The sequence below is a fragment of the Neoarius graeffei genome, chromosome 15 (assembly GCF_027579695.1).
Source record: "Neoarius graeffei isolate fNeoGra1 chromosome 15, fNeoGra1.pri, whole genome shotgun sequence".
NCBI lineage: Eukaryota > Metazoa > Chordata > Actinopteri > Siluriformes > Ariidae > Neoarius > Neoarius graeffei.
In genome coordinates, this window is record NC_083583.1 from 182,438 (window position 1) to 194,557 (window position 12,120).

Consider the following 12,120-nt stretch of genomic DNA (forward strand, 5'->3'; position numbering starts at 1 on the left):
CTCCGTAAAACTACAGAAAATCTTTCCTTTGTACTTTTGTCAGTTAAAAAAAAGGTTCACGGGAATTAACAAATCACAGATTTTTGTTTTTACTGCATTTTGGAAAATATCCCAACTTTTCTGGAAATGGGGTTGGAACATGACAGAAGGTTTGTGACCCTGAATGTGTCAAACAGAAGTGTTGGGCAGTGTGTTTTTCATACACTTACAGCCAACATGAAATAAATCCATGTTTACTCAACTAAATGAAACTGGACATCACAACAGGCCATACGATCATGTGTTTTACTGTAGGTCGTTCTGACAGACAATTCTCCTTTGTTCCTTGCAAATATAAATTTCATTTATATTTCAAATGTCACTAAATATTGCTTAATTTAAAATTAGTGTAAATAAAAAAAATCCCTCTGGTTCAGTTAGTTTGTGGTTCGGCTATTCAGAATTCACCAAGCTATAAAAATGTTGTATTCAGACTTTACTGAGCTCGCTCCATCGCTCCATCCATCCATCCATCCATCCATCCATCCATCCATCCATCCAGTGTCCTCTAATCCTTTAAATGAATCTTTTCCACACCCTCCCTTCCATATAGAAATTATCGTAATGGCAACTATGTAAGAACATGTGTTATACAGAGAGCCCTTTATCAGTGTACTTTATAAAAATCAGTGCACAAACACCAAAACAGCACAAATTATGCTCCACTTATTCGTGGAAGGTGATAATGTTTTTTTCCTGAGTTCCAGCATCTTTTTTCAATTGTTCCCCACGAGGAGAGAGCATATGCTGCCACAGACGGCCACCGAGAGAAAAAGCACTTTGAGCTGCTCCTTTTCAGGCAACCAACCATACAGCGGTTAGAATGTGGAAATGTTTCAAAATATTGTCGTCATAGGGAAAAAAAAAAAAAAAGCGTAATGTGGGAACTCGAGGACAATCCCTCAAAATATAAACAGATAACTCATTTAACCAAGTGAGAGAGTTCTCATTTCAATGAGGTGACACTGAAACAGATGTTTAAAGTGTCAAGGCTAACATTTCAAGCAATACGTACTTAACTGAAGCTCTTCGTCAAGGTCTTCATCATCAGACTCTGTGTCTTCAACATCTTCCTCCTCTCCATCTTCTTCATCCACTTCTTCCTCATTGACCCAGTAACCTGGGAGGAGGCCAGCAGCATCGTACGAGTTGCACAGTGGTCCGACGATGTGCGTGATGAAGGACTCCTGCAATTTGGCCAGCTGTGGTGCAGAGCGGTCCATAAAAGGGCTAATGGGTAATCCGAGGCGAGCCTCCTCATCTCCCTGAGGAAAAAAGGGAACAATGACATAACTGAAGCTGATAACACTATCCCTTTAATTTAATTAGCACCTCTACAATATTTAAAGTAAATAAAGGACGACTCAGTACCTGTTCATAAAACTCATTCACAATGCCCTCTGTCCATTTCAGGTGAAGTCTGCGCTCTTTTGCTGGTCCATTAATATCTGCCAGCTTGATGCACACTTGGCATACCAACAACCTGTCGTTCTCATTAGTCCAGTCGATACCTGGGCTATTCACATCCGTAACCTGTCATCAGACAAACAAACAGTAGATCAGTCAGTCATTAGCACATTTTACATTTCTAAAACGAGGAAATGTCTTAGGATTCTCTTGCAAGGAAAACTTACTTGGTTTGAACTCAAGAGCAAAAAAGGGTTAAAAACCAGTGAGTTTTAGCTTTCAGTTGAATCTTAAAAAACCCTAAACATCACTTTAAAAAAAAAAAATCACCTTGGAGTTAAACTCTCCTAAGAAATCAAAGTGCTTCTTCAGGTCTGTGGCGAGGATGGCCTCAATAACAAGAAAGCGAAAACGCTTGAACTCAACATGGTCCAGGTTGGACAGGAAGTTAAATTCAGGCTGAGACAGGAAAAGGCTCCATGCAGCGGCAGCATGATGGTTCTCCAGGACTGAACGATCGTTGTACAGCACTGCCTGCCAGACACAAGACAGATAAGAGAGAAAGATAAATTACTGGACTCGAGGAAACATTAAAACGTCCCCAAATTATAAAAATCAGTCAGTGCACCAAATCCCTGGTAAAGTTGTATTATGGTTTTGAATTCATAAAGAATTAAGAAAACAACAAACTGGTCACATACCTGAGGGGCATTAGTAGCTACAAGAAAGGCATTTGTGCGACCTGGGTGATCGTAGTCGTGCATAGCAGCTGCTACATATAGTGCCATGAGCTCGAGGGCGGGAACGTTCCAGGCCAAGCAGCCGTAATTATTGTCTGAGATGGAGGAGCTTTTGGACAAAGCATAAGAAACCCGACCAGGAGAGATGCCACTGTCGGAGTCTGTGATGAGGAGTAAAGGAAAAGAACCTCAGTGCCTTATGAACAGGACATACATAAATGACTATAAATAAAAATCCAGTCACGTATTAAAAATCATACGGAAGCGTATGAAAAAATAATTATTTTAATAAACGCCACATTCTTACTGCTCACACACACACACATAATCCACTAAAGTGCATAAATAATTAAACAAACAAATAAGTAGTAAAGGAAACAACCTCACAATATTGTGAAACCATATTACATAGTTTTTTTTTTTATTGTTCATGCCATGCTTAGAAATGCTGATCTCAGCACTGTGTGCATGCTGCAAATTTCTGCTGCCAGACAGTGAAGTCACTGATTTCCACAAACTCAACACCTCTTCCTTTTAAAGCACGAGCCCCTTTTGCTACAGCGAACTGAATGACTCAGGCTGCATTCCATTTGAGAAATTAAAACAGTCATCAGTGGCCTTAAAATAAGCTGTGGACATGCTGAGCCAGCAACGGTGGTGGATCTCAATCACAGTGCAGGCTCTTATGAGAGCTGCAGTTCTGAGCAGTCTGATTTACTCTCGCTGGATCAAAGGGATAAAATTAGCACAGGCGTAGTTTAGGCATCAGAAGTTAGACAAGGGGGAAAATATTATTCTGTCACTGCTGCCTGTTGGTACAGTGATGGAGCCTTTTTTTCAGTGGACAGTTTTTCACAGTGCAGTTCCTAAACCAAATCCAGAACTATCCATACCCTGGTCCAGTTCCTGTGTCCAGTACCTTTGAAAGTAGGAGTAGCGTCTCTGGAGGGTTTGGGGATTAGTGATAAATACTGCTCACAAAAATTCACCAAATGAAGACTAGCTTATTTATCTGATTAAAATGTCTGTCATAACTCTCCCTCACAGGATGCTGAGACACACAGACTGACACAAACATGCATTTACAACATTAAATTATAGATAACATTGCAATATTTCCTGCAGAAAAAGGGGATTTGAAGAATAAACTTATCATATTGACACTACTAAAGGTCACAGAGCAAAAGAGTCCACTACAAAAATCTGAGACTTGATCCAGGACCATTCTGTGAACATTGGTTAACCATTCAACAACCTGCACTGTTTCCAGCTCCGCCCATATTTCTCCATTTAGTTGTCTTAGGACCCTGGAAGAAAGAATATCAAAAGCCGCACAAGTATCTCATTGAGTTTGGTTACCTGTGTCACTTCCTGTCACATGCTCATTATGGATCTGCTGGAAGCCTGGGATGGGTCTGGTGGTGAGATACCACACAGCGTGAAGGACGTCTGTGGCATGGACACGATTATGATCTGAGGAAGAAATACATCCACAAACCAAACAGAGATGTTCAAACACTGTCCACTGTATAATATCTGTGGAGATTTTTTAAACACTAATGTTCACTGAAGGTTTTCCCAATGCAGATTCTCCCTCACATGCCATTTTAAAGTTTAATTTACTTTTGAGGACGCTAATTTAACTCTCACAGGGTATATCGCGGTAGCCGTTCTCCAGAGCGCAGAAGTACGTCATGAACTCCCGGACGGGGATTTTGAAGATTTCAAACAGACCCATGTCCTGGAACAAAGTGTAGGCCACCTGAGAGATATCCGAACAAACAAAACTTCATTAAGACACACAACAGGCCTTCAGTGAGGCGTCAAGTCCCTGATGATCAGCAGCTATCAGACTGAGCTGTGAAGGATCATCAGCACTGCAACACACAAACAGAATGCAAGGTGCCAATCACATCCTGTTGCAAATTAACACGAAATGGATCCAACTACAACTTTAGTCAGTTTCTTTTGGTGATTAAGGCTAATTATGATTAAAACAGCAAAACTAAAAAGCAAAAAAAAAAGAAACTAACAAACAAAAAAAGGTAACTAACTTTAACCTGCATGGATGCAGGTTAAACCCAGGGTCCTCTTTTATAAAAGCCATGAATGAACCAAAAGGTTTCCAACTCTCTGCTACCAAACTGAAATCATGTTAAAATTATACAAATGTGAACGAAGCCTCAAATATTCTTAAATTGTGACTCAAGCAATCGTAATGGCTGTGTAAGTAATTAGACGTGAAGATTTGCCCCCTCCTGTAGGCCGCTTTTAACGTTCGTTGTGTATTCTTAAGTTTTTCATCATCAGCATTCGGTTCAGCTGTTGGTTCCTTCAGTGTTCCTCCATCAGGGGAAACATGAGTGTGTTAATATAACCTTAATGCTCTACTCACACCTCAAACTGTTCTTCACCGGTTGTTAGTGGGACTTCCGATCTTTAGTTTACTGCCGGTTGCCATGGTTTCAATAATAATTCTGCAGTTAATGAGACATTGCTATAGAATGAATGCAAAATCATCCATTTGACCACAAATCAGATTAAAATGAGACAATCTCAAATGAGATGTCTTGCTCATCTAAAGTATTCCTGCTAAAATATAAATTCTGGAGTCAAGTCTGTTGTGCAGAATGAACCTAAATGTTCTTGCTGTTTCACATCGCTGCTTACATGTACTGCTGCGCGACACGACACCCTCAGAAATATGGATATTTCCATTATGGTATGGGAGGGGGGAAACAAGACATTTACTTTTATTTACTTACAAATTCAATTCAATTTTATTTGTATAGCACTTTTAACAATGGATGTTGTCACAAAGCAGCTTTACAAAAATATGTAAATTCCAGATATAAATTATATGAATTTATAAGTTTATCCCTAATGAGCAAGCCTGAGGCAACAGTGGCAAAGAAAAAACCCTAGAGATGATGAGGCAGAAACCAATATCTGGGGGGGTGATGATGCAATAAAGTTATATGTTCTTGTCATATGTGTTAGACACGCCCCCAAGGGCCCTTCATCACGATTCAGAAACACAAACAGGGCAGAAATCATGCAGCGGCACTCGATATTACCGCTGTTGGAAAATTTATGATCCGCAAAACAAACAAACAAGGCAATGAAACTTTTTTTTTAATAAAAATTTTTTGCTTTTTTTTTGATAAAAACATTTCGGAAGAGATACCCCAGGTTTAATTTAGAATATAACTTTTAATATGTGCTTAATAATACTTATCTATAAAAAATTATAAATAAAAAAACGATCAACGCTGGCGATTGTTTCTTTACTAACGTAGCTGAGGATCCGTCCTGACTTCCCTCCCGTCCTTTCCATCAGGTCAAAGATCTGGAAGTTCCAGTGGTTGAGCTTCTCCAACAGAGCTTCATGGTCCTCCAGCAGGGGATCCAACTTGAATTCCTAAGAGACACCACACAAGAAATGACAAGATTTTTGTTCATGAAGGGCTTCAGTCATATGTCATTTTGAAACATCCAGTTCTAGTAAGTGATGGAGCTTTGCAGATGATCTCACAACTCAACCACTATGATTTTTCCTTTTAGATAACTGACCAAAAAAATCTTCAAGCTTAGAATGCAAAGTCCAATTACATGGTCTGATGCTCAACAGATCTCAGCTCACAGGACCTCTGACCCCAATGACCTCTGACCTCCTCCCTAACAACACTTTTACGATAAGGGAGGAACCATCACATAGACAAGCAAAGTTCTTTTTCCACAATAAGTGTTAAACGCTGTTGTTTTATAGAGGAGTTAATTTCACACACAGCTATTGAAAGTTAGACTTCATCATTTTAAGACTTTGCGTTCATGTTAGAGATGGAACCGAATATGAAAACATTATTTGGATTGAACAGAGACTGTATGCTAAAAGAATACAACCACAGATATAAAAATTAGTGCACTATTCATCTTTTTTGTTCGTATTCTTTCAGGCTGAGACTCGCCGTGTGCACTGGGACCAGGATCACACAGGACAAAACAACGAAAGCTGCACAAAGTCTTCACTTTTTCTTTCTTTATTTATTTATTTAGCTTCGCCTGGTAAGTACAATGACGGATAGGCAGGGACACCACAACAGTGAAAACCAATTACTGTGGGCCCAAAAAAACAATAAAAGTATATTACAGTAAGAATACAAAAATACAACATTAATAGCAGCAGGTAATTTGGCTCCCTAGACTTCTTGCAGTATTACATTTCAAACAAATTGACTTAAAGCTACGAGGATCCTCATGATCGTAATTGGAAAGAGCGTCATTATAGTATTTCTTGAGTAATGTTTTAAATTGCAGCAGGTTTAAGTTCTTGCATCTTAAGTTAGATGGTAGACAATTCCAGACACGTGTAACTCGGACAAGATAGGACCGTTGAAAAGTTGCAGTCCTACATTTGCGTGGCCGAAAGAGAATCGTGTTTGTGTTGGACCTAGATCTTGTCGCTTGTCTAGGAATATCAGGGGATGGTAGCACGTCAGCAGACAACTGAACAAGGCCATTTGTAGCTTTAAAGAAGAAAACAAGGTCCACCTTCATACAGAGCTGGAAAAGCATTTATTATAAAGCTTGCGTGCAGCATTTCAGCAAAATTCCCACCATAACTACATCTCAAAAACCACACGAAAAGACCTGAAGTTAGTCCAGAATGTTCAGACTTTGGCTAATTTAGGGACATTTTTCTTATTTTTCTCAGTATTTGTGTGGCTGGCAAACAGGTTAACAGTGGTGTGGACACGCTTCGGATTTATTTATTGAGCCGTTGCTGCACATCACCCACACGGAGCACGCGTTGTGCAGAAAGACAAAGAAAATAAATCAGCAATTTTCTGAACTTTGATCTTTCAACTGTTAATAACAGATTCCCAATTTGGGAAACGGTTTAAACTAATTCAGCTTGTTTAACTCAGTCACATTACTTCAGAAATAAAATTATTTTCTCTATGATTTGTTCTTCCTTTCTGCTGCTTATTGCTTTCCATCAGAGATGGAACTTCTTGTACCTCAGAATGAGATGGAGTCTCCTGCACACTCGAGTTTCGCGCCTCCTCCTCGTGCTCAGCTCGTTCTTTAGCTTTTGCAGTTGGTCCTGCTTCCTCTCCCTGAGCTTCTACTTCCCCGCTCTCCTCCCTGATCAAACCATCACCGCTGTATTCCGTCTCCTCAGCTGAGAAAAGCAACCAAGCATTTATCACATCGGGGTGTAGAGTGGAACACGCAATTTTCCACCTTTACAATAAAAGTAATAAACAAAATGTTCAAGGACTGAAACAGCTGGTCAAATTAAAATTAGGGGTTTAATGACATGCAGTTAGGTTAACGTGGGGCGGCCTTGGGCTGAAGTGCCCTTGAGCAAGGTACCGAACCCCTGACTGCTCCCCGGGCGCTGTAGTGTGGCTGCCCACTGCTCTGGGTGTGTGTGTGTGTGTGTGTGTGTGTTCACTGCTTCAGATGGGTTAAATGCAGAGGATGAGTCTCACTGTGCTTGAAGTGTGCATGTGACGAATAAAGGTTTCTTCTTCTTTTCTTCTTAATATGATGGGAAGTAGAGTGTGACGAGTGTGTGTGTGTGTGTGTGTGTGTGTGTGTGTGTGTGTGTGTGTGTGTGTGTGTGCGCATCATACATGCGCGTGCATGCATGTAATGAAGATCGAACCTGATCGTCTTCTCTGCATGTCAGGCCCTGAGGTCATGTGACCATCAGCCACCTCAGTGGTAGAGCTGCTCTTCAGTATCTGCCGCCCACAACTGTCTCACACACACACACACACACACACACACACACACACACACACACACACACAATCACTTTGTACAACAGCAGTGCAAATCCAGCATATGAGCGGTGAGATTTTTCTAAACAACAAAACTGTTCATGTTTGAACTAAAATTCTTATCTAAAAGTCCGTAACACATGAAACACGTAAGTACAGCTGCAAATCAAACACAGTGCAGATCAGAATCCAACCAGTTTTACATTTTCATTGTCACACATGAGGCTGTGAAGTTTGGAATGAGAGCAGGTTTATCCCCAGACGAGCTGCAGTGTGACTCCTGAACACTTGACTTCAGTATCATTGCTGATGTGATGTTTTTCACAAGTCGAGCTTCAGTGCTTGTGACATTTTGAGAAAATCTACCAAACCTGAGCAGAATAATAATGTTCAAGTGCTACCACCTTTAAATTTTTTTTTAAATATTTTTGATATATCTTAATTCTTATTTTCAAAAAGAATTTAAAAACGTATACAGAGATAAAAGTAACACACACACAAAAAAGGATGTGAGCCATGAAATGTATATCTAGTTAAGCTCTTACATTTTCCTCAGGCTTTAAAGTAACTTGTTTGTTAAAAGGTAGCTGAGGAGCGGAAGATAAAATGTAAAAATACTGAACAGACATGATATTTTTCAAATGTTCTAGAAAGTAATATTTTTGTACGTTATCACCAACAGTCAGGCCTCTGGAAATCTGTTCCACCTCGGGCTCTTCACTGCGCTCCTGCTCGGAGTCAGTAACTCACAGGATAAAGATTAATAATTAACTTACTGTAATGTCTTCTCACTGTTCGTGAGCCAGCAGGTGAAGTGGATCCCCATGTTGTGACATCACAGTGCTGACCTTGAGTCAGGATAAGGATAAGGTTTGAGGACATCAGTGGGGTCGTTACCTGGTGCAGAGCAAGCTGAGCGAAAACCCTGGGGCTTTGTGCAGGTTTACACTGGGCTTGGTGAGGATGTCAGCCGTGTCAGGAAACTCCACCGGAGAGCGAGTGATCAGCGATGAGCTCACACAGGACAGGGGACCATGACTCGGAGAAGTGAGAGGACTCAGACTCTGAGACACACCTGTCAAGGAAGGAAATACTTTCTGAATCTCTGATGGTCCACATGGACGTGTCTATTAGCTCGATCTAATGTTGGATTAGATCTAATTATTATTATAAACTGACTTGAAATGTGACTTCGAATTTTGTGAAAGTGCAGTGCCTTGCAAAAGTATTCATACCCCTTGCACTTTTTCACATTTTTCCACCTTACAACCACGAACTTAAAAGTTTTTTATTGAGATTTTATGTGATGGACCAACACAGAGTAGCACAGAATTGTGAAGTGAAACAAAAATGATAAATGGTCTTCAAAATTTTAAACAAATAAAAATCTGAAAATGTGATGTGCATTAGTATTCAGCCCCCCTGCGTCAATACTTTGTAGCGCCACCTTTTGCTGCAATTACAGCTGCAAGTCTTTTGTGGTATGTCTCTACCAGCTTTGCACATCTAGACACTGACATTTTTGCCCATTCTTCTTTGCAAAATAGCTCAAGCTCAGCCAGATTGGATGGAGAGCGTCTGTGAAAAGCAATTTTCAAGTCTTGCCACAGATGCTCAATGGGATTTAGGTCTGGACTTTGACTGGGCCATTCTAACACATGAATATTCTTTGATCTAAACCATTCCATTGTAGCTCTGGCTGGATGTTTAGGGTCATTGTCTTGCTGGAAGGTGAATCTCCTTCCCAGTCTCAAGTCTTTTGTAGCCTCCAACAGGTTTTCTTCCAGGATTGCCCTGTATTTAGCTCCATCCATCTTCCCATCAACTCTGACCAGCTTCCCTGTCCCTGCTGAAGAAAAGCATCCCCATAGCATGATGCTGCCACCACCATGTTTCACAGTGGGGATGGTGTGTGCAGGGTGATGAGCAGTGTTAGTTTTCCGCCACACATAGCGCTTTGCATTTAGGCCAAAAAGTTCAACTTTGGTCTCATCTGACCAAAGCACCTTCTTCCACATGTTTGCTGTGTCCCCTACATGGCTTCTTATGCCGGTCTTTCAACAATGGCTTTCTTCTTGCCACTCTTCCAAAAAGCCCAGATTTGTGGAGTGTACGACTTGTAGTTGCCCTGTGCACAGATTCTCCCACCTGAGCTGTGGATTTCTGCAGCTCCTCCAGAGTGATCATGGGCCTCTTGGCTGCTTCTCTGACCAGTGCTCTCCTTGCTCGCTCTGTCAGTTTAGGTGGACGCCCATGTCTTGGTAGGTTTGCAGTTGTGCCATACTTTTTCCATTTTTGAATGATGGATTGAACAGTGCTTCTTGAGATGTTCAGAGCTTGGGATATTTTTTTATAACCTAACCCTGCTTTAAACTTCTCCAGAACTTTATCCCTGACCTGTCTGGTGAGTTCTTTGGTCTTCATGATGCTGTTTGTTCTTCAGTGTTCTCTAACAAACCACTGAGGCCTTCACAGAACAAGTGTATTTATGCTGAGAGTAAATTACACACAGTAGGACTCTATTAACTAATTAGACGACTTCTGAAGGCAATTGATTGCACTGGATTGTATTTAGAGGTATCAGAGTACAGGGGGCTGAATACTAATGCACACCACATTTTTCAGATTTTTATTTGTTTAAAATTTTGAAGACGATTTATCATTTTCGTTTCACTTCACAGTTATGTGCTACTCTGTGTTGGTCCATCACATAAAATCTCAATAAAAAAACTTTTAAGTTCATGGTTGTAAGGTGGAAAAATGTGAAAAAGTTCAAGGGGTATGAATACTTTTGCAAGGCACTGTATGTGCATCTATATTAATACCAATGTCTTCATTTTTTGTGCTTGAAGATCATATATGGTCTCAATGACACGCCTACACTCCCACCTCTGATCATAAAGGCACACCCACTTAAAGCTATTCTCGTGTCCATATCTGAATTCTAAAACGGACAGATTTTCTTAGAAAAAAAATGCAAAAGCAGCAGAATATCCTCAGTGTGTGGAGGTTTGGGTATTCTGCAATGTGGATGTAATAATTAAAAAAAAAAAAAAAAGCCAAACACAACAACGACACAGACTGACCTGGTCTTCTGGGCACGGTGTGGCCGTAGGAGAGCGTAACGGAGGAAGATCTCTGCTTTGGGATGGTCAACAGGTTGCTGTTTGGCCCGTTGGAGAACGAGCCCTGACTGTTACAGAGAGTTTAAATGTTAAATATCAAGTTATAATGCAACCTCGAAATTATAAAACACAGAACAGTTTGGTAACATGCTGCACCAAAATATATATATATATATACACACACATATACATACACACACACACGTATCTCATCTCATTATCTCTTCCTGCCTAATATTTTCAAAAGTCTGTGTGATAGCGCCACCTTGTGGACTAATAGCAAAACATCATCATGACCATAATGGGCTGCAGAGTTAATTCACCAGTGCCAGAAGTCTAAACTCCTAAAATATTGTCGAAAGTTTTAAAGGACTAAAGGGCTTCGTGAGCCACGCCAAGGCGATCTGTTCCACAGTCCTGAGCAGGAACCATGTTCATGGAGTTCAGACGATGCCGTGACTTTATTTCTCCGGTGAGAGGGTGAGGACTCTGACCTGCCGGGATTAAGCTCAGTGTGAGATCTCTTTCCATTACTGCGCTCCCAGCGAGGGGACGACAGCATCTCCAGAGGAGAGGGAGACGAGGACGCAGAGCTCCGTCTCAGCTGAGGAGTCGGCAGGCTGTTCCTACTACTCAGGCCCTGTGAGAGAGAGAGAGAGAGAGAGAGTGTGTTGCCCTTCCATAACCTGTAACCTGTGATCAGTACAGGAGGTGAAATGGCACAGACACATTAATTTTTATGATAATCAGTGAAACTCTTCCGTCACGTTTACATCTGAGACAGAAAAGATCACACAGGAGAATTTATTCACATTTACAGTGAACTCGTTAATGACTGTGATTTGTCTGGGGCAGTAAATTTATATTAAACACGAGTTCAATGATGGCTTCATTTACAGGATTTAGCACCGAAATGGATGTGAAATAAAATAGTCTAAATGGCCAAAAATATGTGCACCCCTGACCATCACACCCATATGTGCGTGTTGAATGCCCTATTCTAGATTTATTCCCCCT

General features: G+C 40.8%; 1 protein-coding gene across 1 annotated transcript in view; it reads right to left on the reverse strand.

The window, feature by feature from the left end:
- pde3b (phosphodiesterase 3B) overlaps nucleotides 1–12,120 on the reverse strand; it is a 141,656-nt gene that overhangs the window by 29,728 nt on the left and 99,808 nt on the right. Inside the window, exons 4-15 of the mRNA XM_060940716.1 lie at nucleotides 11,598–11,743; nucleotides 11,065–11,171; nucleotides 8,876–9,053; nucleotides 7,861–7,952; nucleotides 7,208–7,371; nucleotides 5,482–5,607; nucleotides 3,837–3,948; nucleotides 3,546–3,659; nucleotides 2,148–2,347; nucleotides 1,777–1,980; nucleotides 1,411–1,572; nucleotides 1,055–1,304 (exon numbers count right to left, since the gene is read on the reverse strand). Coding sequence (XP_060796699.1) covers nucleotides 1,055–1,304; nucleotides 1,411–1,572; nucleotides 1,777–1,980; nucleotides 2,148–2,347; nucleotides 3,546–3,659; nucleotides 3,837–3,948; nucleotides 5,482–5,607; nucleotides 7,208–7,371; nucleotides 7,861–7,952; nucleotides 8,876–9,053; nucleotides 11,065–11,171; nucleotides 11,598–11,743 — 1,855 coding nt within the window. The remainder of the gene's footprint in view (nucleotides 1–1,054; nucleotides 1,305–1,410; nucleotides 1,573–1,776; nucleotides 1,981–2,147; nucleotides 2,348–3,545; nucleotides 3,660–3,836; nucleotides 3,949–5,481; nucleotides 5,608–7,207; nucleotides 7,372–7,860; nucleotides 7,953–8,875; nucleotides 9,054–11,064; nucleotides 11,172–11,597; nucleotides 11,744–12,120) is intronic.